This window comes from Lithobates pipiens, unplaced genomic scaffold (genome assembly GCF_037356315.1).
Source record: "Lithobates pipiens isolate NorthernLeopardFrog02 unplaced genomic scaffold, aLitPip1_a1.2 Scaffold_37, whole genome shotgun sequence".
Taxonomy (NCBI): domain Eukaryota; kingdom Metazoa; phylum Chordata; class Amphibia; order Anura; family Ranidae; genus Lithobates; species Lithobates pipiens.
In genome coordinates, this window is record NW_027507825.1 from 13706177 (window position 1) to 13732500 (window position 26324).

Consider the following 26324-nt stretch of genomic DNA (forward strand, 5'->3'; position numbering starts at 1 on the left):
GATTTTCAGCCTCTTTTTTGAGGCTGAAAGTGCCCCCCTCGGCTTATACTCGAGTCACCGCCGTCTGCCTGCCCGATCAGTGTGTCGCGCAGACAGACGGCGGCCATTCTACTATTCAAAAGCCGCGCCTCCCTGTCTGTGATAGGCGGAACACTGACTGCTGGGAAATTGAGTGTTCCGCCTATCACAGACAGGGAGGCGCGGCTTTTGAACAGAGGAATGGCCGCCGTCTGTCAGACGAGGAGAGCATGGCACACAGAGGCTGCAGATTGGCACAGGTAGGCAGGGATGGACGGGACACAGCGACGGACGGGACACAGCGACGGACGGGACACAGCGACGGACGGGACACAGCGACGGACGCGACACAGCGACGGACGCGACACAGCGACGGACGCGACACAGCGACGGACGCGACACAGCGACGGACGCGACACAGCGACGGACGCGACACAGCGACGGACGCGACACAGGGACGGACGCGACACAGGGACGGACACAGGGATGGACGGGACACAGGGATGTCTCACCCTCGGCTTATACACGAGTCAATAAGTTTCCCAGTTTTTTTGTGGTAAATTGGGGGCCTCGGCTTATATTCGGATCGACCTATACTCGAGTATATACGGTAGGTAAAGTTGATCCAGGGAAAATCCGATTGCCTCTCGGGGGATCAGGAAGGAATTTTTTTCCCCTGCTGTAGCAAATTGGAGCATGCTCTGCTGAGGTTTTTTTTCGCCTTCCTCTGGATCAATTGTGGGCATAAAATTGGGTATTTGGATTGTACGATTATTTTTTATTTTATTTATTTGTTTTTAAGGTTGAACTGGATGGACTTGTGTCTTTTTTCAACCTGACTAACTATGTAACTATGTTTCTGGAAGAGGAAGCCATTAGGAAACGAAATGGGCGGGGATTGTGGGAATAGTACAGCATACTGCACTGTGTTCCGGGTTCGAGCCGAGACTTCCAGTCTCATATCCAGAACACAATGGGGTCTATCACAACGGCGCTCAGCCAGATAAAGAGGTATATTCTGTCAATGAATACAAAGCTTCCTCTGATTGGCCAAGTCAGAGGTTGTGACATCATCAGCCCGCTTCTCCGACTCAGAGGAACCTTTATATACATTGCTTGCTCAGAATGGCTGAGCGCCGATCAGATATACTCTGTGTTCCGGGTATGGGACAGGAGGTCTCGGCTCCAATCTGGAACACCATGTGGTATGCTGTAGACCAGGGGTAGGCAACCTGGGGCCCTCTAGCTGTTGCAGAACTACAAGACCCATCATGCCTCTGGGAGTAATTGTAACTGCCAGCCTTGCAATGCCTCATGCGAAATGTAGTTCCACAACAGCTGTTGCGCCCCAGGTTGCCTACCCCTGCTGTAGGTGGCCTCAGCTACATACACGCACATCCTGCTCCTCACATGTAAGTGGGGGACTTAGTTTGATTGGGCCAGCTTGTAAAGTGTATGAAAAGCTGAAGTTCAGCTTTAAAATCCACCAGGGTTTTTATTTTTGTCCCATTAACGAGATTTGCCTTCATTTCCTGTCCTGCAGACACAACAAGAGTGAGAAGTAGTATCTCCAAAGTGAGGGAAATGCTCTTTTAGACAGCTGACCACATAGAGCAAGTTTCCCCATTGGAATATTTCCCCTCGCCTTTTTTTCTTGTGATAATGAAGTCTGACCCTTCCCTGTTCTATTCTAAACTAAGAAATACTTTGATGAAGTCTATTTGAAAAAATACATTCGTCAAGACTACTGGGACATGTCCATAACCAGAAGTAGTGCCATGGCTTATTTTGAAACAGAATGCTCATAGGTGTGCACAGCCTGCAGAGGTCAGGACTCTGTGCAGGCCAGGCAAGTTCCTCCATCCCAAACTCACTCATCCATGTCTTTATGGACTGTGCTTTGTGCATTGGAGCACAGTCATGTTGGAACAGGAAGGGGCTGTGATAGACTAAGCCAGGACAGAGGCTTTTGCCTACTGATTATGGGCCCTGGATTTTGGGGGGAACGGTGCTCTTTGTGAGGTGTATGCCTGGGGACCCTTAAAGTGGTGTTACTTTGGATTCAGGTCCATGTCCCCCCAAGACACACAGACTCTGGGAACCTTGTATATGCCATATTATAAATAGTGAGCGATTCATACTGTTGGGACTCAGCAGATGCCGATGTCATCAACCTGTTTGTCTGCTATAATGTGTTTATTGTAAATAAATCTAGTATGGCTTCTGAGGCCGCGTACACACGCGCGGACTGTTTGCCCAACCTTGTTCGGCAAACAGTCCGCTCAAAATTTGCATGAGCGGACTTGCCCACACACGAGCGGACTGTTTCAGCGAACTGTTTGCCAAACAGTTCGCTCAACTTTTGAAATGAACGGACTCGCCCACGTAAGGAGGAGGCAAATCCGCCCATTTCGAGCGCGTGTACAGGTAGGCGGGGCCCGCGAAGGAGACGTCGCGGGCTCCGCCGCCTGGAATGGGCTTAAAGGGGAACCCCAACGCCGAAAAAAATCAGCGTGGGGGTTCCCCCAAAGTCCACACCAGACCCTTGTCCGAGCACGCTACCCGGCCGGCCAGGAAAGGGGGGCGAGCGAGCGCGCCCCCCTCCTGAGCCGTACCAGGCCGCGTGCCCTCAACATGGGGGGTGCCTTGGGGAAGGGGGGGCCGCGCGGCCCCCCCACCCCAAAGCACCTTGTTCCCATGTTGATGAGGACAAGGGCCTCTTCCCGACAACCCTGGCCGTTGGTTGTCGGGGTCTGCGGGCGGGGGGCTTATCGGAATCCGGGAGCCCCCTTTAAGAAGGGGGCCCCCGGATACCGGCCCCCCACCCTATGTGAATGAGTATGGGGTACAATGTACCCCTACCCATTCACCTGTGAAATAAAGTACAAAAAAAAACACAACACAGGGAAAAAATATTTTATTGCACAGCTCCGGGGGTCTTCCGTCTTCGGGGGTCTTCTCGCCGGACTCCTCCGCTATCTGTGTGTAGCTCTTTTACTAGCGGAGGAGTCCGGCTTTCTTCCTCCCCGCCGCCGGCCTCTTCTCCCGACTTCGGGGGTCTTGTCCCCCTCTTCGGTTCTTCTGCCGGGCCACCGCGCCTTCTTGTAGCTCTTTTACAGGCGGTGGCCCGGTCTTCTGTCGCCGCTGTCGTCGCTGCCGCCTTCCGTTCTTGTTCTTCTTCTTGTTCTTCTTCTTCTTCTCCTGGAGATGTTGACTCGACGAGCTCTCCGGCCGGAATGCCAGAGCCGCGCTGTGCGGTCACTTATATAGTGACAATGGGGCGGTGTCACATGGTATATGTCACATGGGTTGGTCACATGGTGACCCCGCCCCCTTACGATGTCATAGTCCCCATGTGACATCAACCCATGTGACCAACCCATGTGACATATACCATGTGACACCGCCCCATTGTCACTATATAAGTGACCGCACAGCGCGGCTCTGGCATTCCGGCCGGAGAGCTCGTCGAGTCAACATCTCCAGGAGAAGAAGAAGAAGAACAAGAAGAAGAACAAGAACGGAAGGCGGCGGCGATGACAGCGGCGACAGAAGACCGGGCCACCGCCTGTAAAAGAGCTAGAAGAAGGCGCGGTGGCCCGGCAGAAGAACCGAAGAGGGGGACAAGACCCCCGAAGTCGGGAGAAGAGGCCGGCGGCGGGGAGGAAGAAAGCCGGACTCCTCCGCTAGTAAAAGAGCTACACACAGATAGCGGAGGAGTCCGGCGAGAAGACCCCCGAAGACGGAAGACCCCCGGAGCTGTGCAATAAAATATTTTTTCCCTGTGTTGTGTTTTTTTTTGTACTTTATTTCACAGGTGAATGGGTAGGGGTACATTGTACCCCATACTCATTCACATAGGGTGGGGGGCCGGTATCCGGGGGCCCCCTTCTTAAAGAGGGCTCCCGGATTCCGATAAGCCCCCCGCCCGCAGACCCCGACAACCAACGGCCAGGGTTGTCGGGAAGAGGCCCTTGTCCTCATCAACATGGGGACAAGGTGCTTTGGGGTGGGAGGGCACGCGGCCTGGTACGGCTCAGGAGGGGGGCGCGCTCGCTCGCCCCCCTTTCCTGGCCGGCCGGGTAGCGTGCTCGGACAAGGGTCTGGTGTGGACTTTGGGGGAACCCCCACGCCGATTTTTTTCGGCGTTGGGGTTCCCCTTTAAGCCCATTCCAGGCGGCGGAGCCCGCGACGTCTCCTTCGCGGGCCCCGCCTACCTGTACACGCGCTCGAAATGGGCGGACTTTCCGAGCGGGAACAGTTTGCTCATTTCGAAAGTAGCCTACACACGGGCGGACTGTTCGCTCAAACACAGTTTCAGCGGACAGTTTTTCGGAATTTCCGAAAGACTTTGTCCGTCCAACTGTCCGCTGAAACTGTCCGCTGAAAGCCCACACACGGGCGGACTGTCCGCCCAAACACTGTTCAGCGGACAAGGTTGGGCGAACAGTCCGCCCGTGTGTACGCGGCCTAAGAGTCTTTCACCCATTGTTGTTTGTGCTAATTAACTCTGCTATTATGTGAAAAATTTCTTTGTTAATATTTATGATAATGTATATTATATAGTTGGTGAGCTAGGAGACGTCAAGGCTGCCCTGAAAGGTCATATCTCTGAGTGACCTCGTCTGGTTAAAGGATTAGTTAATTAGCTCATGTTAATTACGTTTCTAATTACAGTTTACATTGTCTTCCTTGTGTATATATTTGTGTGAGATCTCAAATAAAGCAGGCTATCGCTGATGTACTCCAAGACTGGTGTTGTCTGGTTCTTGGGGGTTAGTATAGCCAGATCCATTGGTCTCGTGTTCCAGGACTTAGGAAGCAATATACTGATGGAAGCACTCAAGGGGAGTGTGGTACATTCCGTCACAGGGGCCATCCCCAAACTGTTCCTACAAAGTTGGGAGCATGAAATTGTCCAAGATGTCTTGGTATGCTGACACCTTAAGCGTTCCCGTCACTGGAAATAAGTGGCCAAGCCCAACCCCTAAAAAACATAACCCCAAATCATAACCTCCCCCTCGATTTGGACAAGTGCACAAAGCAAAATTCCATAAAGACATGGATGAGCGAGTTTGGTATGGAGGAACTTGACTGGCCTGCACAGAGTCCTGACCTCAAACAGATAGAACACCTTTGGGATGAATTAGAGTGGAGATTGTGAGCGAGGCCTTCTCATTCAACATCAGTGCTTGACCTCACAAATACGCTTCTGGAAGAATGGTCAAACATTCCCATAAAAAAAATGAAAATACTAAAGCGCTGAAATGAATATTTGAAATCAGATGACTGAAAAATAACTAAATAGTTAAGCTGCAATCATTCTACTAGTGATCAGGCGTCATGAAACAAATATAATGTGAAAATAATGATGCGCTCTAATTAACCACTCAAATCGGTGCACAAGTGCTAAATCAGTGAGTACTAGACCCAAATTCCTCATAAAGTGTTAATTCCACATGTGAAAAATCCAAACAAATCCTTGTTCAATCAAATGCAAAATAACTCCATTGGTGACGTGTCAAAAAGATCTAAAATACCGCAATGTGTGGTGAGCCATCAATACTAATGCTGATGGACAGAAACGGGATAAGATCGCTAGGCGTAGGAGGAGCCAGTGAAGAATACTATTGAGGCTGGATATCAGCATGATAGAGAGCAGCGGTGTGACCAGTTACCACGCTCTAAGCAACCGATTGTTTTTACTTAGACCCCTTTCACACTGGGGCGTTTTTCAGGCGTTTTTCAGGCGTTTTTCAAGCGCTTTAGCGTTAAAAAAAGCGCCTGTAAAGCGCTCGAAAGAAGCCTCATCTGCAGTCCCAAAGTGAAATGTCACCGCCCAAAAAACGCTCGTAAAGCGCCGCTTAAACTAGCAGCGCTTTACCAGCATTTTTCGAGCGTTAAAGAGGAAGTAAACCCTGATGAGATTACTTCCTCTTTCATTCCCTGCAAAGGCAAAGCATAATGGACTACTATGCACCGCATCGCATCGCATAGTAGTCCATTATGTGTCACTTACCTGACACAGGAGCCAGCGAAGTCGCCGCTGTCCCCTGTAGTCCGCCACATCCATCCTGCTGGTGGCGTCTCGCAGCTCCGCCGCTGTCATTCGGCGGAGCCGCGATGACGTTACTCCCGCGCATGCGCACGGGAGCCAACACGCGCGGCAGATCCATTGTTGGAAATGCCGCGCTCAGTGCGCCTGCGCGTCGCTGTCTACGGCGCATGCGCCGTAGATAACGGTGCCTGTCTTCAGGCAAATATCTCCTAAACCGTATAGGTTTAGGAGATATTTCTTGGACCTACAGGTAAGCCTTAATCTAGGCTTACCTGTAGGTCAAAGTGGTTTGTAACGGTTTACAACCACTTTAATGGGGCGCTTTTAACCCCTGCTAGTGGCCAAATAAAGGGTTAAAAGCGCCCACAAAACGCTGCTGCCAATAGCGTTTTTCTGGCGTTTTACAGGCGCTTCCCATTGATTTCAATGGGAAGGGGCGTTTTAGGAGCGTTGTATTCACCGCTCCAAAAGCGCTGCAAAGAAGCTGCTTGCAGGACTTTTTTGACGCTCTGCCAGCGCAGCGCCTCAGTGTGAAAGCACTCGGGCTTTTACATTGGGATTGCAGTTGCAGCTTCTTTCAGGCGCTTTTTTTAACGCTAAAGTGCATGAAAAACGCCTGAAAAATGCCCCAGTGTGAAAGGGGTCTTAAAGCAGTGTTTCAGGTGTAAAAATTTTTAAAGGTCAGCAGCTAAAAAAAAAAAAAAAAAAAAAAGAAGTAGTTGCTGGCTTAATAAGGAGACTTACCTTTCCAGGGCGCCCGCGATGTCGGCTCTCGGGTCCCAGCGCCGCCATTCGTACTAAGGGAAACAGGCAGTGGAGCCTTGCGGCTTCGCTACCCGTTTCCTACTGCGCATGCGCGAGTCACGCGGCACATTGTGAATGGGACGCGCTGTGTTAGGGAACACACAGTTCCCAGAACACAGCACGCCCCATTACCCAGAAGACCGAAGATCACCAAGGAGCAGGGAGCAGGAAGATTAGGAAGACTGCCTAGCAACAGGCATTTCTGACCAGGTAAAAAAAATTTTTTTTTTCAAATGTTTTTTTTTAAAATAATATTAATGCTCTTTTTTTTTTTTTCAGGCTGGTCCTCCACTTTAAGTGCAGATTACTCTGTCGAAATGTCAGTGAATTCCTTGCTTTGTGATCCCCTTGTGCATTTTAAAGGGGTTGTAAAGGTAAATATTTTTTTACCTTAATACATTCTATGCATTAAGGTGAAAAAATATCTGACAGTGCTGGCGCCCCCAGCCCCCCCGTTTTACTTACCTGACCCCTCGAAAGTCCCACGCTCACCCCCGATGTCCTCTTCGCCGCCCAGCCTGGCCGCTAATTGGCTGGAGTGGATGGATTGAAAGCAGCGCAGCCATTGCTGTTAATCACATCCAATGACGCGGCGCACCGGGGGGCGGGGCCAAGTGATACAGCAAGCAGCTATAGCCGCCAGCTGCATCACGGGAGCGCGCCCGCAGGTTCTTCTCACCATGCGAGGGAGCTCGCATGAACGCGAGAAGTACCTGCAGGAGGAAGCAGAGAGAGACACAGAAGAGCAGGTTCGGGCCACTCTGTGCAAAACGAGCTGCATAGTGGAGGTAAGTATAACATGTGTTTGTTATTTAAAACAAAAAAAAAAAACAACTTTACAACCCCTTTAATCATTGCGCAATGATGTATACCTTTGCTTTATGGCATGAATCTACCCTGCATATGGGCCTTAACATCTGACAGCGGCAATAAGACCCTACAGTTAAAAACAGTAACAAGCAATATTCCAGAGTGGTTGGACGGACTTGTGGTGGACTTGTACTGTGAAGTGGGTTGCACAGTTATAGTGCAAAGTTACAGTAAACATTGGTTTATTGACCTATTAACTAATTGTGCACAATATTTGGATGAATTTTTGATAACATGTGAGGAACTCAAAGTTATTTATGCTGCTGTAAACATTCCCACAGACACTCCTAACTTTGTGGACGGCCTTCCCAGAAGAGTGAAGCGGTTATAGCTGCAAAGGGCGGAGCCAACTCTATATTGAACCTCAGGACTAAGACGCCATAAAAGTTCATGTTACATAGTTAAGTCAGTGAAAAAAAGACAAGTCCATTCAGTTCAACCTTAAAAACAAAAAAAGTCTGTGTATAAGGCAGGTGTCCCAATCTATTGCTAATATAGTGTACATACACACACATTATGTTTTATATATATATATATATATATAATATACACACACACTACACATATATAAACACTAAATATTTATATATACACATATATATATATATATATATATATATACACATATACACACATATATATATATATATATATATATATACACTACATATACATATATATATATACTATATTATATATATATATATATATATATATACACACACACACACACATAGATTATACATATATATATATATATACTACATACATACATATACACATACACACATACATATTACTTACATATCTCATCTCTCTCTCTCTCTCTCTCTCTCTCTCTCTCTCTCTCTCTCTCTCTCTCTCTCTCTCTCTCTCTCTCTCTCTCTCTCTCTCTCTCTCTCTCTCTCTCTCTCTCTCTCTCTCTCTCTCTCTCTCTCTCTCTCTCTCTCTCTCTCTCTCTCTCTCTCCTCTCTCTCTCTCTCTCTCTCTCTCTCTCTCTCTCTCTCTCTCTCTCTCTCTCCTCTCTCTCTCTCTCTCTCTCTCTCTCTCTCTCTCTCTCTCTCTCTCTCTCTCTCTCTATATATATATATATATATATATATATATATATATTATATATACACAAAAATATACACACACACACTTGAAAGTGTATTAAAACATGGACAGTGTAAGTAGGGCAGAGGATGGTGTCAGAGCAGAGGACGGAGAGAGTAGGCAAGAGATTGGTGTCAGCAGTTTCTTTATTTATTTTTATTATTATCATTTACAACTTTTTAATTTCAATCGCTATTCCCACTCAGTTCCTCCAAACACCGGCCTGTAAACAGAAGCGATCGGAACGCCTTAACGCTCACAATCTTTAAGCCTGGCGTTTACTTCATCAAAACAATTGTGGTATGCAGCACTCAGAAGTAATAACACTCAATGCTCTTAAAGGGTTGGATGGGTGATGGATAAAGGCAAGTGAGCCTAAATGCAAAGTTTTTTTTTAAATGTTGCTCAGGTCCTTGTGTCAAAATGCGTGGACTCACGCTGTGGGTGCTGGCTCACATGGAAACCGGAAACCTGATGGTCATACAGGTTAAAAGGAGCCTAGCCCCATCCAGACCATGCCTCGCCCTACACATTTTGCCCCACCCCTGGGGGCTAGTCATGACCTCCAACGAAACACGTTGGAGGGCACTGGCCTGGATGGAGCTAGGGTGAGGCTGCTTTTACATGTATGACCATAAGGCTTGTTCAAAGTACGGCAATCACGACTTCCTTCTTTCCACTGGGTAAAGGAAGCTTGCATTCAGTCAGCTTACATATGAGATTCACTGACAAACATTTAAAGTGGTTCTAAAGCGTTAAAGTGGTTGTAAGCCCCCAATGTGGAAGTTGTACCTATAGGTAAGCCTATAAGGTTTACCTATAGGTACAGCAGTAAATATCTCCTAAATGTGCGCCATTTAGGAGATATTTACCTTGCAGTGCACTGATGATGATCGGCGCATGCGATGTGAAGAACGGCCCTCCGTGCCTTTTCTTCACTAGCAAGTGTCGTGACTGGCGGCTCCTCCTCTTTAATGTTTTTTACCTTAATGCAATAGGGTAAAAAAAAAAAAATTCTGTTCTGCAGGATCCCCCCAGTCTCCCCCCTTTTTCTTACCAGAGACCGATCCAATCCAGCCGATGTGCACGAGAGCTGCGGCTCTCGCTGCGGTCTCCCTCCTCATTGGGCCATTGGCTCCACTGCTGCCAATCAAACTCTGTGTCAATAGATGCAGACAAAGCAGCACAGGAGCAATGCTGGGACAAGGTCACCAAGCATCCAGGGGCTAAGATTCCAAACTGCCCCCACTCATGATGTGCAAGCTTAGGGGATCCTATACCCAGCAGTCACCTTTTTGTCAAAATCACTGCTGCTGTCAGCCTTGCAACAGAAGGAAGCCCAGGTGTCCCCGCGGAGAGCGGGTTTCCGTGGGGGCACTCTCCAAAAGAGGAAGGAGGAGCCAGGAGCGCCAGCAGGAGACCCCAGAAGAGGATCAGGGGTGCTCTGTGCAAAAACATTTCACAGAGCAGGAAAGTATAACATATTTGGGATTTTCATTTTAAAGCTACATCCAGGTGCTCTGGAGTTCCTGTTGACTTCAGAGGGGGAGAAGAAGTTCTGATGCCAAAAAAAGTGCCTCATACAAGTTCTAACTAACCATGCTTTCCCCTGGCACAGTGGCCCACTAGGAGATCACTGGATGGACACAAAGAACATAAAATATTAGACAGCTGTATTAGATCACACAATATAAAAATTACCTGATTTCTGAGTTTCTGGATCTCATCCTCTCGGTCTCTGATTCTCCCTTGAAGTGTATTTTTGGTCTGTGAAAATCCTCCTGTGTATATTGAAGTTCCTGGGGGAGAATAAAAACGACCCAACTTATAGCAAAGAAAGAAAGAGAGTCCTGGGACTAAAAGTGTAGACAATCACAAAACGTCATATTATTTCATAAAATGTAATATTTTCACATTTGTCTTTCATTTAGTCGTTTGTAAACTAGCCTGTGCTCTTTTAATTTAAACATTTACTGTAAAATACTCGGTGATCCTGCCAGTCTGTCAGGGAAACAGGCAAAGACCTGGAAAACCTTGGCAATAGCCATCATGGCCACATCAGACGCGCTCCTGTGCGCAGAGTAAGCAGACGCACGCAATGTGACAGATGCTGGCATCTTCTGGAGTATTTAACCATTTGAGCCCCGGAAAATTTGGCTGCTCAATGACCAGGCAAATTTTTTGCGATTCGGCACTGCGTTGCTTTAACTGACAATTGCGCGGTCGTGCGGCACTGCACCCAAACAAAATTGACGCCCTTTTTTCCCCCCACAAATATTAAATTCTTTTGGTGATATTTGATCATTTCTGCAGTATTTATTTTTTGCTATAAACAAAAATAGAGCAACAATTTTGAAAAAAATAAAAAAAAACCATTATTTTGTACTTTTTGCTATAATAAATATCCCCTTTTTTTAAGCAAAAAAAAAAGAATTTTTTTTCTCAGTTTAGGCCAATATGTATTCTTCTACATCTTTTTGGTAATAAAAGACGCAATAAGTACATAGTGATTAGTTTGCGCAAACGTTATAGTGTCTACAAAATAGGGGATAGATTGAGAGCATTTTTTTTTGTTTACTAGTAATGGCAGCGATTAAAAATGCATGGATTACTGTAAAAATTTCACTGACAGGGAAGGGGTTAACACTAGGGGGCGGTCAAGGAGTTAACTGTATTCCCTCAGTGTGTTCTAACTGAAGGGGGGAGGGGACTGACTAAGGGAGATGACAGATCGCTGTTCATACTTTGCATGAACACACAATCAGTCTCTTCTCCCCTCAGAGAACCCAGGATCTGTATGTTTACACACACCAATGCCATTTCTCAGTGTGTCATGAGCGATCGCAGGAGCCCAGCGGTTATCACATCCGCCAGGCACTCAACGGCTCCGGGAGCGAGCAGCAGGCATGCATCCAGTGGCGCGCACTCGCCCCTTGTGGTCACAGGGCGAAGTGACGTTATATATCATTGTTTCACCCAGCTCGTGCCATTCTGCCACAGTAAAACTGCGTCGGCTGGTCAGCAAGTGGTTAAACCTGCTGCCGACAATGGAGCATTGCTGGATCATCATCAGCTTCCCCATATCCCTGTGTATCCTGAATAAACTCCTGTTATGGACCCCGCCTTGCTCTGACCTGTGATCCTGATTTACCCTTGGCTTGTACTTCTGAGTTCTTTCCTGCCTGCTCCACCGTGTTTGACCTTGGCTTGGCTTACCGACTCTGCTACAGATTCATCTCTCCGTGTATGACCCCGGGTTATTCAGTCTCCTTACCTGACCTCACCGTGTACGACCCCTGGCCTGGCTCCTGTTTCTGTTTCCAGTTTGCTACTCTGTCAAGTTACCTGGTACTTTCCATGCACACCAGCTCTATAGCTATCCAGCCTGCTTCCGCTACATCTCGGTGACCAGCTCACCTCATCACAGTACCTGGCAAACCATGCTTCTCTGGGCACTGCTCTCCCTGTACCACTTCCAGGCAAGCATTGCACTTAGCCGCAAGGAGAGCCCTCTCAGCATCTCAGCCTAGCACCTGGTATGTGATAGTATAATTCAGCCATAATGTCAGAGGCTGGATGGAGGTGCTTCCCCTCGGGAGGTTCTGTGCCAACAGGGCACTGCTCTCACTCAAGCAGTACAAAGATTGCAGGAAGGCTACTTTCAGCTGGAAGGAAGTCTGCAACATCTGACGGACACCTGCTCAGGAGGATCAAGCTCTACACTCCACTATCTCTGCAACTGCTACACTGGTCCAAGAACGTACCACCACTACCCATACAGTGGTGGTCCCTTCACCTGAACCTCGGGTGCCAACTCCAGAACGGACACCGGAAAACATTTAGATCATTCAAGAATGCCTGCCTGCTGTACTTGGCCTTACAACCAAGGACTTTCTCCCTTGAGACTATTAAAAGTAGGGCTCATTGTCTCATTGCTATCAGATGAACGTCTGGCTCGTACAAGTATATTATGAACCGCAGGGGGTAGCCACAGCTGAAACTGCTCTACACGCTCCGACACAAGGAAGACGCCCCGTGGAGGACTACACAGTAGACTTTCGTAAATGGCCCGCGGAATGTAACGAAGCCGCCTTAAAATATCAATATCGTCAGGGCTTGTCAGAATCCTCAATGATGAGCTGGCCAGAGTAGAGTCTCCTGCCACCCTGGAAGGCCTTATTCAGTTGAGCCCAAGCCCTCAGGCCCACTTGGATGTTACCCAAGGTTCCTTTGTCTCTAGCAACCATGCCTCCCTCTGCATCCATATCAGAAGTTAAACCTATGTAGACTGGCCTAGTCTGCTCAGCTCTGACCCCAGAAGAGAGACATCGTCATGTGGGGTAACAGGACATTTCTTTTACGCAGCTGCCCCATAAGACCCCGTAAGTCTCTTCCATGTATGCTTGTATATTTCCAGATGGCAGGATCTTCCCCCTCTCATCTTGTCCTTCGTGTCTCCCTGCAGGTAGCGGAAGAGAAGGTTCGGCTTCAGGCAATAAATGATTCTGGAGCCTGCAGATGCTTTCTGGACTTGACTTTGGCACAGAAATTTAGCATTCACCTCTTCAGTAAAAAGCAACAACTGACAGTTCATCTAGCTGATGGCTCCATGCCTAGTTCTGTGCCTGTTATCCAAGAGACTGCACCTCTCCTTTCATCTTGACTGAAACTTAGCAGGAATTGCCGCGCTTTGATGTTCTGAGCTCACCCATGTTCCTGGTCATTCTAGGCATCCCTTGGCTGCAGGCACACAACCTGCAGATTGACTGGTCAAAATAAGTTTTATTTCACTCTTCATATTGTCAACAGCACTGTCTCACTCCCATGCAGAATAAGTCTGCTAATTACTTGGCTGACCAACCAGTGTCCAGCAGCCTACCAAGGGTTCTTGGACGTCTTTCACAAGAAGAATGCTGATGTTCCTCCACCTCATCTGCCATATGATTGCCCAATTGAGCTCCTCCCAGGCTCCGAAATACCCTTTGGTTGCATATTCCCTCTCTCTGAAAAGGAGCTTGAGACACTACGGGCATACTTTGATGAGAAGCTGGAGAAGGGATTCATCCGCCCATCTTCCTCTCCTACAGGGGCCGACATTCTTTGTGGAGGAAAAAAAAGATAAGACCCTCAGACCATGTGTAGATTACGGGGAGCTGAACAAAATCACTACCCGCTGCCTCTTATTCCAGAGCTCTTTCAGATGTTGCGTAATGCCTGAGTCTTCACAAAGTTAGATCTGCGAGGTGCCCACAACCTGAGCCACATTCGGATAGGAGTCGCTATGGAACTACAAAAAGTCAAGGCTATCCTGGAATGGCCCGCTCTAGTACATAAGAAGGGGGTACAAATATTTGTTGGGTTTGCAAACCTTTACCGAAGATTCATAAAGTCGCCCACCAATTAATACACATTGATTATATCACATACATAAGGTTGCTCATAAACACACACACACACACACACAAACATTAAAAGGAGAAAAGGTCCGGGCATTACCTGTTTCTGGCGCTCCAGTTCAGCCTCCAGCTCCTGCTTCCCCCTCCTCTGCTCCGCCATTTGCTCCTGCAGATCATTCATTTGTTCTCTGGCAGTTTCAGCTTCACTCACTTGCTGAGTCTCCAGATCCTACAATGGGGGAAGAGATGAAGCATTACTGTGTGTGCATTCTCTAAAGGATAGAACATACTAATGGAGAGTATTATAGAAAGCAAAAAATACAGATAATTCCACACGCCCAGGAAAGAAAAGCCCAAAAAAAAATAAAGCTGCATTTTCAGTGATGTCACCACTCTAGTGAATGGATAGGCTGCATCCTCAAGTGATGTCACCGGTCTCTACTGAATGGATAGGCTGCATTCTCAGTGAAGTCACTGGTCTCTAGTGAATGGATAGGCTACATTCTCAGTGATGTCACTGGTTTCTAGTGAATGGATAGGCTGCATTCTCAGTAATGTCACCGGTCTCCACTGAATGGATAGGCTGCATTCTCAGTGAAGTCACTGGTCTCTAGTGAATGGATAGGCTACATTCTCAGTGCTGTCACTGGTTTCTAGTGAATGGATAGGCTGCATTCTCAGTAATGTCACCGGTCTCTAGTGAATGAATAGGCTGCATTCTTAATGATGTCATCGGTCTCTAGTAAACAGATAGGCTGCTTTCTCTAATAGTTGTAATCTTAGGGCACACACTCCATTTTTGAAAAATTGCAAGAATTGAGCAGTGGATTCTATTTTTTCATTGCAATCAGATGTAATTTTTCTGGTGATTAAAAAAAAATAAGAATATTCCATAGAAAACGTATACACGTATTCTATTCTCTCGGGTAACAGAGCACACCTACACCAAATCTCTCTCTCTACATCTTAAACTGCAGTGTGTAACATTTGGGGCAGTATGTAATATATATAGAAGCAGAGCATCAGAGAACATCCTCTTACCTGTAACTCGGCTTTCAGCTGCTGGATCTGAGCCAGAAGTTTCTGTATGTCTTCTCTCTGCATGTCTCTCTCGTGTCTCGTCTCTTCCAGCTCCATGCTGCTGCCTACATGGCTGTCCAACCCATCCAGACCTGAGCCCTCCTTCAGGCTGCTGATCAGTTTCTCTTTGGACTATAAGGTGCAAGAAAACAGAGATAACTACTTCGCCTCCGGAAGGTTTTACCGCCTTCACAACCAGAGCAATTTTCTTGCTATTCAGAGGTGCGTTAATTGGCAATTGCGCGGTTATACAACACTGTAAACAAATTAAATTTATGTAATTTTTTTCACACAAATATACATTTTCTTTTGGCGATATTTATTCACCACTGCTCATTTATAAAAAAAATCAATAATAATCTTTTTTGATTATATAATTTTAAAAAAACGCAGTGGTGAATAAATATCACCAAAAGAAAATTTATATTTGTGCGAATAAAATGACAAATTTAATTTGCGCGTATATATATTTCATGTTTTACTTTCTGCTATAAAACATCCAAAAAAAAATATATATTTTTTGTAAATCCAATCTCTTTTTTGTGGCCGAAATGTATTCTGCTACATGTCTTTGGCAAAAAAAAAATGCCAATAAGTGTATATTCATTGGTTTGCATGAAAGTTATAGAATCTACAAACAATGGTGTATATACAGTATCTGACAAAAGTGAGTACACCCCTCAAATTTTTGTAATGTTGAACTTCCACTGACCAGTATAAGTGTGAGAACACCAAATTTAACACACCTGCTCCCCATTCACGCCTGAGACCTTGTAACACTAATGAGTCACATGACCCCGGGGAGGGAAAATGGCTAATTGGGCCCAATTTGGACATTTTCACTTAGGGGTGTCCTCACTTTTGTTGCCAGCGGTTTAGACATTAATGGCTGTGTGTTGAGTTATTTTGAGGGGACAGCAAATTTACACTGTTATACAAGCTGTACACTCACTACTTTACATTGTAGTAAAGTGTCATTTCTTCAGTGTTGTCACATGAAAAGAGAATAAAATATTTACAAAAATGTGAGGGGTGTACTCACTTTTGTGAGATCCTGTGTGCAACACACACTATAATATATATATATATATAGTGTTTTGCCTACACCAGTGTGAACCCAGGCTCATACAGTGATAATACTGTAAACTGTCACTGTACCAATGACACTGGCTGTAACTGGTTAAACAACATCTAGGGGTGATCAAAAGGTTAAATGTGCCCCTAAAAATGTGTAATCTTTTCTGCTTTTTACTACAGATCTTTGTTTCTTATCTCTGCTTTGCAGGGACAAGAAACAGAGATTGCTCCCTCTGTACAGAGCCCTGTGTTGATTCCTAACACAGGGCTCTGAGCTGCGATTGGACACAGCTGATCCAGCAGGTCCCACCCGTTAATTGTATGGCTGGGACTTGTACAATCACAGCAGGTGTCGGCAGGGGGTGCACATGCGATCGCCCTAAACCCTGAAACAGGCAGCGACGTACCAGTACGAAGCTTTGCCTGTATGGGCCACCCATCCGCAATACATCGCAGGCGGCAGTCCGCAGGTGGACAATGAGCAAACGTTAAAGTTCTTATCCTTTCCCCACTCTACAGAAAAGCCTGTACCGTAAAGAAATCGACTTGGATATATATGGTTATCGCTTATATATTTTTATATTATGTATAAATACATATATCTCGCTCTCTAACAATTCTGTTTACAACAAGTTATCCCCTGCACAGGCCGCACCTCTCCAGCCATTACTCCGCACCTGCAGAATGCGAGTTGCCTTTTGCTTATAATCCATCATTTCCTGTTTTACAGACTCTGCTGCGGCCTTTGCAACCTTTAGCTGCTGCTGCAGATCATCACACCTCCTCTTCTCCTCCATGTGTTTCTTCTCAGCGCCCACCACCGAGTCCACCAGGTTCTGGCGCTCTGCTTCCATCTTGCTCAGACGAGTGGAAAATTCATTCTACGGATAAATCCACCAAGATGACTTATTACAAGCAAAACCATTTCCAACCTGTTATCGCTTTGTGGACGTAAACCCAAAGCCAAAAATGTCATATACTAAATCAGCTGACCAATATTAGATGCAATGGTTGCATTCGTTTTCTTTTTTCACCTGGTGATCTGGCCAGTAACACACCTCAGGTTAGTGTTAGGGAGGCTGATGCACACAGAAGACTTTTTAGAATGCATTAAGATAAAAAAAAAAAAAAAAAAAAAAAAAAACACCTTCTGCCTTTACAACCCCTTTAATGCAAGGAATGCATCAGAGCCGGTTCACACAGGGGCGACTCAGATCCGACTTTAGGTCACCCCTAGTCGCCTCAGGTTGGACAACATGTAAAAATCAATGTAAGTGAATGAGAGCCGTCTTAATGCACCAACGCTCCGACTTCAGAAAAGGTTCCTGTACTACTTCAATCCCACTTGTAGGCGACTGGTACCCATTGATTTCAATGGAGGTCGCCTCCAAGTCGGATCTCCATCTATACAGAGGCGACTCTCACGGAATTATCAGCTCTGAAGGGGGAACTCCACGCCAAATTTATGAAAAAAACATTTGGCGTGGGTTCCCCCTCCCTTAGGTCTGGTATGGATTCTAAGGGGAACCCCCTACACCGAAAAAACGGCGTGGGGGTCCCCCCCAGATCCATACCAGACCCTTATCCGAGCACGCTACCCGGCCGGCCAGGAAAGGGGGTGGGGATGAGCGAGCGCCCGCCCCCCCGAGACGTACCAGGCCGTGTGCCCTCAACATGGGGGGTGCCTTGGGGGAAGGGGGGCCGCGCAGCCCCCCCTTGTAGGCGACCTCCGCTATGCTCTCAGAGGGGGAACCCACGCCAATTTTTTTTCGGAAATTTGGCGTGGATTTCCCCCTTCAGAGCTCATTCTCTGATTGGCCACGGCAAAAGTCGCCTGGCCTGGGGCGACTTAAAGTCGTGTTGTAAGTCGCCCCAAGTCGTGTTCAAGTCGTCTCCAAGTTGCCTTACAAAGTCGTCCTGGAAATCGTGTCGCCCCTGTGTGAACCGGCTCTCAGGGTATAAAATGTTTAGACTTTAGAACCACTTTATGGAAGAACTCCAAGTACTAGTTCTGGCTTCCCTGCTTGTCCTCTCCTGTTCACTTGCAGAAGCCTTTATATAATGTGAGCAAGTTCTTTCACACAGTACAAGCATTCTGCGACTGGACTGGAGGAGGGGAAAGACAGGTACAGTAGCTGCATGCAACGCTACAGTAGTTAAGACCTGAAGGTCCAGCAGCAGAGCACTGTATAGAGATAGCCATGGCCCCAGCACTCAGTAGAAATACAAATTGCAAATTAAAGTAGTTCTTAAGACTCAAGTTTTTTTTACCTTCAAGGGGCACCAAAGTCAGAAGGTTTTTTTATCTTAATGCATTCTACGCAATGAGATATAAAACCTTCTGTGTGCAGCAGCCCCCCTAATACCTACCTGAGCTCCACTTTGATCCAGCAATGTTGCACGAGAGCCTTGGCTGTCTGGTACTCTCCCTCCTAATTGGCTGACACATAGCAGTGGGCGACATGGGCTCCCGCTGCTGTCAAAGTCAGTTAGCCATTGAAAACAGAGAGGGGCGGAGCTCAGCTCGGGTGCCCCCATAACAAGCTGCTTGCTGTGGAGCCACTCGGCGGGAGGGAGGGGCAAGGAGCCCCGGCGAGGGACCTGAAAAGAAGCGTATCTGGGCTGCTCTGTGCAGAACCATTACAGAGAACAGGTAAGTGTAACATGATTTTTATGATTTTTTTTGTTTATAAACAAAGACTTTAGTATCACTTTAATGCATTCTATGCATGAAGGTAAAAAAAATAAAAAATAAAAACTTCTCTGCCCCCCAATACGTACCTGAGCCACATAACGATCCAGCGATGTGCACGAAAGCCTTGGCTGTCTGAGGTCCATCCTTCCTCATTGGCTGAGACAGTAGCATGAGCCACTGGCTCCCTCTGCTGTCAATCACAGCCAGTGAACCAATGAAAAGAGAGAGGGGGCAGGGCCGAGTTGCGGCTCTGGTGTCTGAATTGAAACGCAAAGCAGTGGCTTGGGAGCGAGCCTGCTTGGGTGTACCCAACTTGGGGGCACTCAGGAGTACAAATGGTGGAAAGAAGTTAACAGGGCTCTGCTTTTTCAGGTCCCAAGTTGTGTACTAAACAAATCTGTAAAAAGCACCCCACTCAAAATTATCAGCCGGTGCTTCCCTCTTTGGCAGAAGTGATCCGAGTAGCGGAACAGCTAATCAATCACTTCTTTGGGTGGCCGTCGCTTTTCTCAGGCTCTGCCATCCGATCCCTGAGCCTGGAATCGATGCGACCGGCAGCGCGCGCGTGAGAGAGAGTTGCTCCTCCCTCTCTGTGACCCCAGAAGCGACGAGAATCTCGTCACTTCCAGTTTTGGCTCGTTGCAACGGCCAGGAAAGCAGCCGATCTGGGTCTGTCACAGCCCATGCTATCACAAGGGATGTTGTTCATCCCTTGTGATGGCAAAAAAGTTTATACCGAAAAAAATAAAAAGAGCTTGTTTAAAAAAAAAAAAAAAAAAAAAAAAAAAGTTAGGGATAAAAAAAATCAAAAAAAAAAATAAGAAGAAGAAAGCGCCCCGTGTTTACATGCAAACGCACAAGTCCTGTGTAAGCGGTTATTGCATCATACATGTGAACATCAAAGAGCAAGAGCAATAATTCTAGTGCCAGACCTCCTGTGTATCTCTAAGACCCCGTTCACACTGAGGCAGTTTTCAGGCATTTTAGCTCTAGAAACAGTGCCTGTAAAGCACCTAAAATCTGCTTCCCCTTCATTGTAATGAGTGCTTTCATGCTTGGGCGTTGCTCTTGCGGGACATTAGAAAAAGTCCTGCAAGCAGCATCTTTGGGACGGGTTGGGAGCACTATAAATAGTGCTTCCAAGGTGCCCAAAAAGCGAATGGAGAGTGCGGAAAATGGGTCTTTTTTCGGCTTTGTTACGTTCCCATTCTCACAGGACCTTAAAAAAAGCTGGCCCGCTGGCACCCGAAAAGCGCCGCTAAAATGACCGGCGCTTTGGCGCTGTGTTAGTGACGCTTCAGTGTGAAAGGGGCCTAAACAAGTCTGGGGGAGAAAAACTCCTGGAAAACCTGGAGAGCGTTTCTGGACAAGGTAAGCAACTAGCTTGCTTAGAATATTCTTTCCTCCCTGACTGATGTGATTCTATCAGGTACCATAAAAAGAGTTACTTGTGGCTCGGACCTGCATCTGTTTGTAGCCGTCCTGTTCCCGTTTCAGTGAGGCCTCCGCTTCCCGTAACCTCTCCTGCACGTTCTGCAAGGTCTGGCTGTGGAGGCTGCTCCCTTCACTGAGATCCTGCAACATCCTGAGGAGAGAAACATGAGAAATCATCACTTCTACTAAACCAGACAGGAGGACAAACGGAGAAATCTTACATCAAGGCAAGGAGGGCACAAGCACTGTGTGTCAGGATAAGGAGCCGTCAGTAAAATAAGACTTGAATAAGCAGGAAGGCTGCATCGATATTGGTGCCGATACTAAGCATTTGCACAAGTATTGGTACTCGTGCAATTGCTCCGATACCTAAAACCGATACTTGCAGGCTTTATTCTTTCAGTTGTCAGCAGAATCCCCCCCCCCCCCCCCCACTGACAGCTAAAATGTAAATCACAATTGTATGAGACAATTGATTGTGGATGGTTTTTTTTGGCCAAGGTGGGGTTCCTTGCCTTAGCTCCGGAACAGACAACCAGTCTGGGGTTCCATCTTAGATGCCAGTAAAGCACAGGGCTTTAGTCGACCTGTGAGTATAGACCCCTTTCTGCCCATGAGGTCTTTTCTCCCCTTAGGGATAGAATATATTAACTAATACTACATATCAATTTGTATTTACAGTTTATCTCTGTACCAGACTCCTGATGAATGGCATATAGCCATGAAACGCGTTGAGTTTCCATGGGGTGCTCAGTAAAGTCTGGCTCATTACCTATTCACTGGCCCATATATACTTTTTATACATTCAAAATTCATTGAATACTATGTAATTATTAATGTGTATGTGTATCTTCCTCTGTTGTTACAGCAGCTCTGTTGCATACCAATATACCAATGCCTGTTAATAGCAAATATCTTCTACTATATTTACAATTAATCATGCTCAAGATTGAGATCATTAATCTTATTTCCAAATGTCGTTTCTATGACATGTGTACATGTATGCATTTATACCATTTTATCAACATTAGTTACTTCTCATATACTGACATATATGTTTTGATGTATCCATCATGTTCATGCCATGAGAGAGAGAGAGATAGAGCTATATTATATATATATATATATATATATATATATATATATATATATATATATATATATATATATATTAATATAGCTCTATCTCTCTCTCTCATGGCATGAACATGATGGATACATCAAAACATATATATATGAGGTGAGGCTGCGGCCTAGTCCATAAAATAAAAAAAAACCTTGATTCGAATCGTGAATCAAGTTTTCAAAAAAAAAAAAATTATATATACATATACACACACACACACACACACACACACACACACACACACATAGATATACACACACTTTTTTACTTGTTTCATACTATTGTCACGAATAAATAATGTAATGTAATAAAAGGAACTTTCTGCCTTTAAAAAATGTTTATTTTTTTTATTGGATATGTCTTCATTAATTTAGGCCAACATGTATTCTGCTACATTTTATTTTATTTATTTTTTTCAAAAAATAAGATTCCAATAAGCGTATATTGATTGGTTTGCGTAAAAGTTATAGTGTCTACAAAATATGGGATTTTTTAATTTATTTTTTACTAATAATGGTGACGATCAGCAACCGTTCTCTTTGATTGGATGAAGCCCTTGCTTCCCTCGAGGTCCACTCTCCTTGTGCTACTGCATTGCTGAGGTGGGCCCCCCATCCTCAGGAACTCGCATCTGTAGTGATATAGGAATGGACCATGGCAGACCTCTCGTTAGCTGCAGGTTTGTCCTCCACCACCAACACAAGCTTTTCTTTTTCCTGGTGGGTAGCCAGACCCTTGACTCCAGGGACCTTGCATCTCCGTCCCAGTTTCTTAATAGAAACAGTTTTAATAGACTTTGATGAGATCTTGCCCATGGTACTGAGGGAAAGCATGAGGTCATCAGACCCACCGCTCTCGGAACCTGTCTCAGCGAGACCAACGGTTGGTCTGTAATGCTGACATAGTTTGGACCATTTTTGTAATCTTCTCCCGTGGAAGAAAAACATTTTGGTCTAACTAGCAAAAGTCGTAACCCAGATATGTCACTTCCTGGGCTGGAAATAAGGACGACTTCTCTACGTTTTTCAACCAGCCTAGGGACTGTAGAAAGTCTTGTACAGTCTGGAGATCAACAGATGGTATGACTCTGCCACCACAAGGAGATGGTCCAGGTAAGGGATAATAGTTATCGCCCTTAACCTTAGCGGAGCCAGTGCTTCCCCCAATACTTTTGTAAAAATGCGTGGGGCTGAGGACAGACCGAAGGGGAGAGCTTGAAATTGAAAGTGTCGAGTCTCTGTTCCCATCTTGACGGTTAATCTCAATCTCTGGAAGGCTGGATGAATAGCGATGTGAAGGTAGGCATCCCTCGAATCCAAAGTGGCCATGAAGCAGTTTGGGTAGAGCAGATTTTTGATTGTGAATACCGTCTCCATACGGAAGTGCTTGTATCAGATCGAACGGTTTAGAGACTGAAGGTTCAGGATAAGCCAAAACTTTCCTGACGGCTTTTTGATGACAAATATATGGGAGTAAAACCCCTTGCCCTGATCTAACCGGGGAACAGAGATCAGGACTTTTTGATCTAATAAGTCTCCAATTTGGAGACCCAGAGCCTTTGCTTTCTCTCGATCTTGGGGAGGAAAGGCGACCAATAACTGCTCCGGTGGTTGGTGAGCAAATTCCAGCCTGTACCCATTGGTCACCAGGGCCAGGATGAAGGGACTTGAAGTAACAGCTGCCCATTGTGGGAGAAAGGCCCTCAATCTTCCTCCCACTGGGGAACACGAGTCACTGTGGCTTGGAGGGTTGTTGAGGAGGATTAAATAAGACCCCCCCCCCCCCCCCTTTCCTCTGCCTTTGTTCCCTGTCCAATGTTTTTTTTTAGGCCTGTTGTCCTTTTCTCTAGGACCTTGCTGCCTGCCTTGGCCACGAAAAAACTTTGTGGCTGTCGCTTTTTTCTTTTTCTCTGGAAATGCCTTTTTCTTATCGGCTGTGCGTTCCAGTGCCTCCTGCAGTCCTGGGCCAAAAAGTTGATCTCCTGTAAAGGGGGAGTCCACAAAGGCGCAACTTAGAGGCTGAATCACCTGAACGGGTTTTAAGCCATAGGCTTCTCCTGGCCAATTTCAATAAGGCCGAAGTCCTGGCTGTCATTCTTACCGACTCTGTGGAAGAATCTGCCAAAAATCCCACTGCACGAAAAAGGAGGAGAGGGAATGATTTCAAAATCTGCTTTCTAGATGTACCCGCCGACAGATGTGTTTGAATTTGTGTCAACCAAACATCCAGATTTCTGGCTACACATGTGGAGGCCAGAGCTAGTTTAAGGTTCCCAGCGGCTGAATCCCAGGCTCTGTGGAGAAGAATATCCCCTCTTTTTTCCATCGGGTCCTTAAAGTGGAAGTAAACTCCCCTATCGTTTTCAGACAAGGAAGCTGCCATCTTTGCCTCTGTTTAATCTTCAACTGCTATGGTGCTGCACATGTGATTTGTTATGACACCAGCCATTGGATGGTTTGATAGTTTGGCTGAGAGCACAGCCAATGTGCAGTTAGCATTCCCGGCATGCCTTTTTTATTTTTTTTAACTGTTTAAATCAATGGGTTTACTTCCACTTTAAGCGTGCCCATATCATCAAAACGCTAGGTCCGAGTTTTTTGAAACCTTTGAAAGAGGTGCGTCCAACTTAGGATTTTTGTTCCACGGCTGCTCTGTGTCCTCATTAAAAGGAAACCTCTTTTTTAGGTTACCAGAAAAGAAAGGCTTTCTCTCTGGATTTTCCCACTCCAGTTTGATAGTATCAATCAAGGAACTATGTACTGGAAAAAACTCTAGACTTCTTCTTATGCAAACCCTTATACATAAGATCATGTTTAGATAATTGAACCTCCTCCTCTTTCAATTCAAGTGTAGTATAGATAACCTTTAATAAGTCATCAACATCTTCCAAAGATAACAAACCTTGAGCCCCGAGTGGATTTTTCTATCCCTGGGCTCTATATCTGACCCGAATTCTTCCGGAGAAGAATGGGCAGATCTGACTTCATCTTCCGAGTCTTCGCACTCCGCTTGATGAGGAGGTGCTACTAACTGAAGCCCTAATTGAAGACGGACCCTCAGCTGGAGTCTGAAGCTTGTCAATTAGCATTTTAAAAAGGTAGACGCAAGTTCATCTCTAACAGATGTCAGCATCTTCTGAGAAGAAGCTACCGGGTCATCCTTTTGACCCCATTCACACCTGAGCGTTTTGTAGCTAGACGCCTGAAGCTACAAAACGCTGGGAGGGGAAAAAATCCATTATTCTCAATGGAGATGGTTCACATCTTCACTCCAAGTCGCCTGAAGCCCTATGCCTGAAGCTCAAACAAGTTCCGGACCCTTTTTTGTCGCGCGAATCGGGCTGATTTGGGCGTTTTTCTTCTTTTAACATTGGTGACCTTTTGCCCTGCACAAATTCGCAACAAAACGCGGTAAAAAACTTCACGAATCGCGATAAAAAACGCCGCAAATCGCGGTAAAAAATGCTGCAAATCGCGGTAAAAAACGCCGCAAAAAACGCCACAAAAAAACGCTTGAAAAGCTACGCTCAGGTGTGAATGCAGCCTTACTAGGCCTTCTATACAGGTGCGACAAACCGCTTTGCTCCATCCCATGGAGGAGCTCAATTTGTGCAAACCACACATTTCCTTTTTGGTGGCTGCGCTTGGGCCTTGTCCTGGGTCTTGGTCTGCAAGACAAAATAAAATGGCCCACAATGAAGCTATCAGCCACCCCGATACTCCGAAACACCACGTGCAGGAGGTAGGAAATGTGTCCCCTTACACTCACTACTACAGAGAGGGGAGGGGGAGGGAACACACAGGTATAGCGAGCGGGTGACAAAACACTCCAGGCTTACCTGTGAGGTGCTGGTGATCGCATCTACTGCCTAAGGATCCATCCTGCCCCACTTTGTTGTCCACAGCCTCATTGCTTTAACAAATGAAACACCAGCAGCCAGCGTTCCCCATTTGCACCATTATGAAGACCGAAACTGGCATCTTTGGCGCCTGACAATGACGTCATCTGCACCAGACGTGACCTCTCTAGGTATTTCCTGTGGGCCAGCTTGGAGCGCAGTAGTGCCGCAGCTTCCTCTTTCCCCTGCATGTATCAGCCACGCTGTCAGCGGGGAAAGGACATAGCCGCTCCATCTTAACTTTAGTGCGTTGCACCGCGCTTTCGGGAGCCGACATCACCCCGGTCCTGGCCCTCTCCAGGCACTGAAAACAGAGGGACAGCAGCACAGCCAACTACCCCAGCGGAGATACTGCTTCTGGCAGAGGAGGAAGGTTAGTGCCATGCCCCCAAACTGCCATTTCAGAGCCCCTGCTCATGAGACCTAGGGGATCAGGTTCCAGGAACACGTTACCCCTCGTCCGGAGGAAACACTAATAACTGATATGGGGCCTGGAGGACCGCCCTTTTATCTGGTGGGGGGTAACGTGTTTCCTGTCCTGGTGGGAGGAGCCCTAGGTCTCATGGGCTGCCCTGGCAGACCCTTGGAGAAAAAGTTAAAACAAGGGCAGAATACGTAATAGAAGGAAAGATGAAAAAATGACTGAAGGTCCTCTTTAAAGCAACCTTTAAAGTAAAAAAATATTCCTCTGTTTAACACCTTATTAACCTTTAAATTTAACCCTAATCATCCTTAATTAGCTCCTTATTCTCCTTCTCCATTTAATTATT

At 46.3% G+C, this 26324-nt stretch overlaps 1 protein-coding gene across 1 annotated transcript in view; it reads right to left on the bottom strand.

Annotated features, from left to right (window-relative positions):
• GOLGA5 (golgin A5) overlaps positions 1-26324 on the bottom strand; it is a 58577-nt gene that overhangs the window by 14023 nt on the left and 18230 nt on the right. The window contains 6 exon segments of the mRNA XM_077466736.1: positions 10550-10617; positions 10620-10647; positions 14345-14473; positions 15286-15456; positions 17079-17282; positions 20558-20681. Coding sequence (XP_077322862.1) covers positions 10550-10617; positions 10620-10647; positions 14345-14473; positions 15286-15456; positions 17079-17282; positions 20558-20681 — 724 coding nt within the window.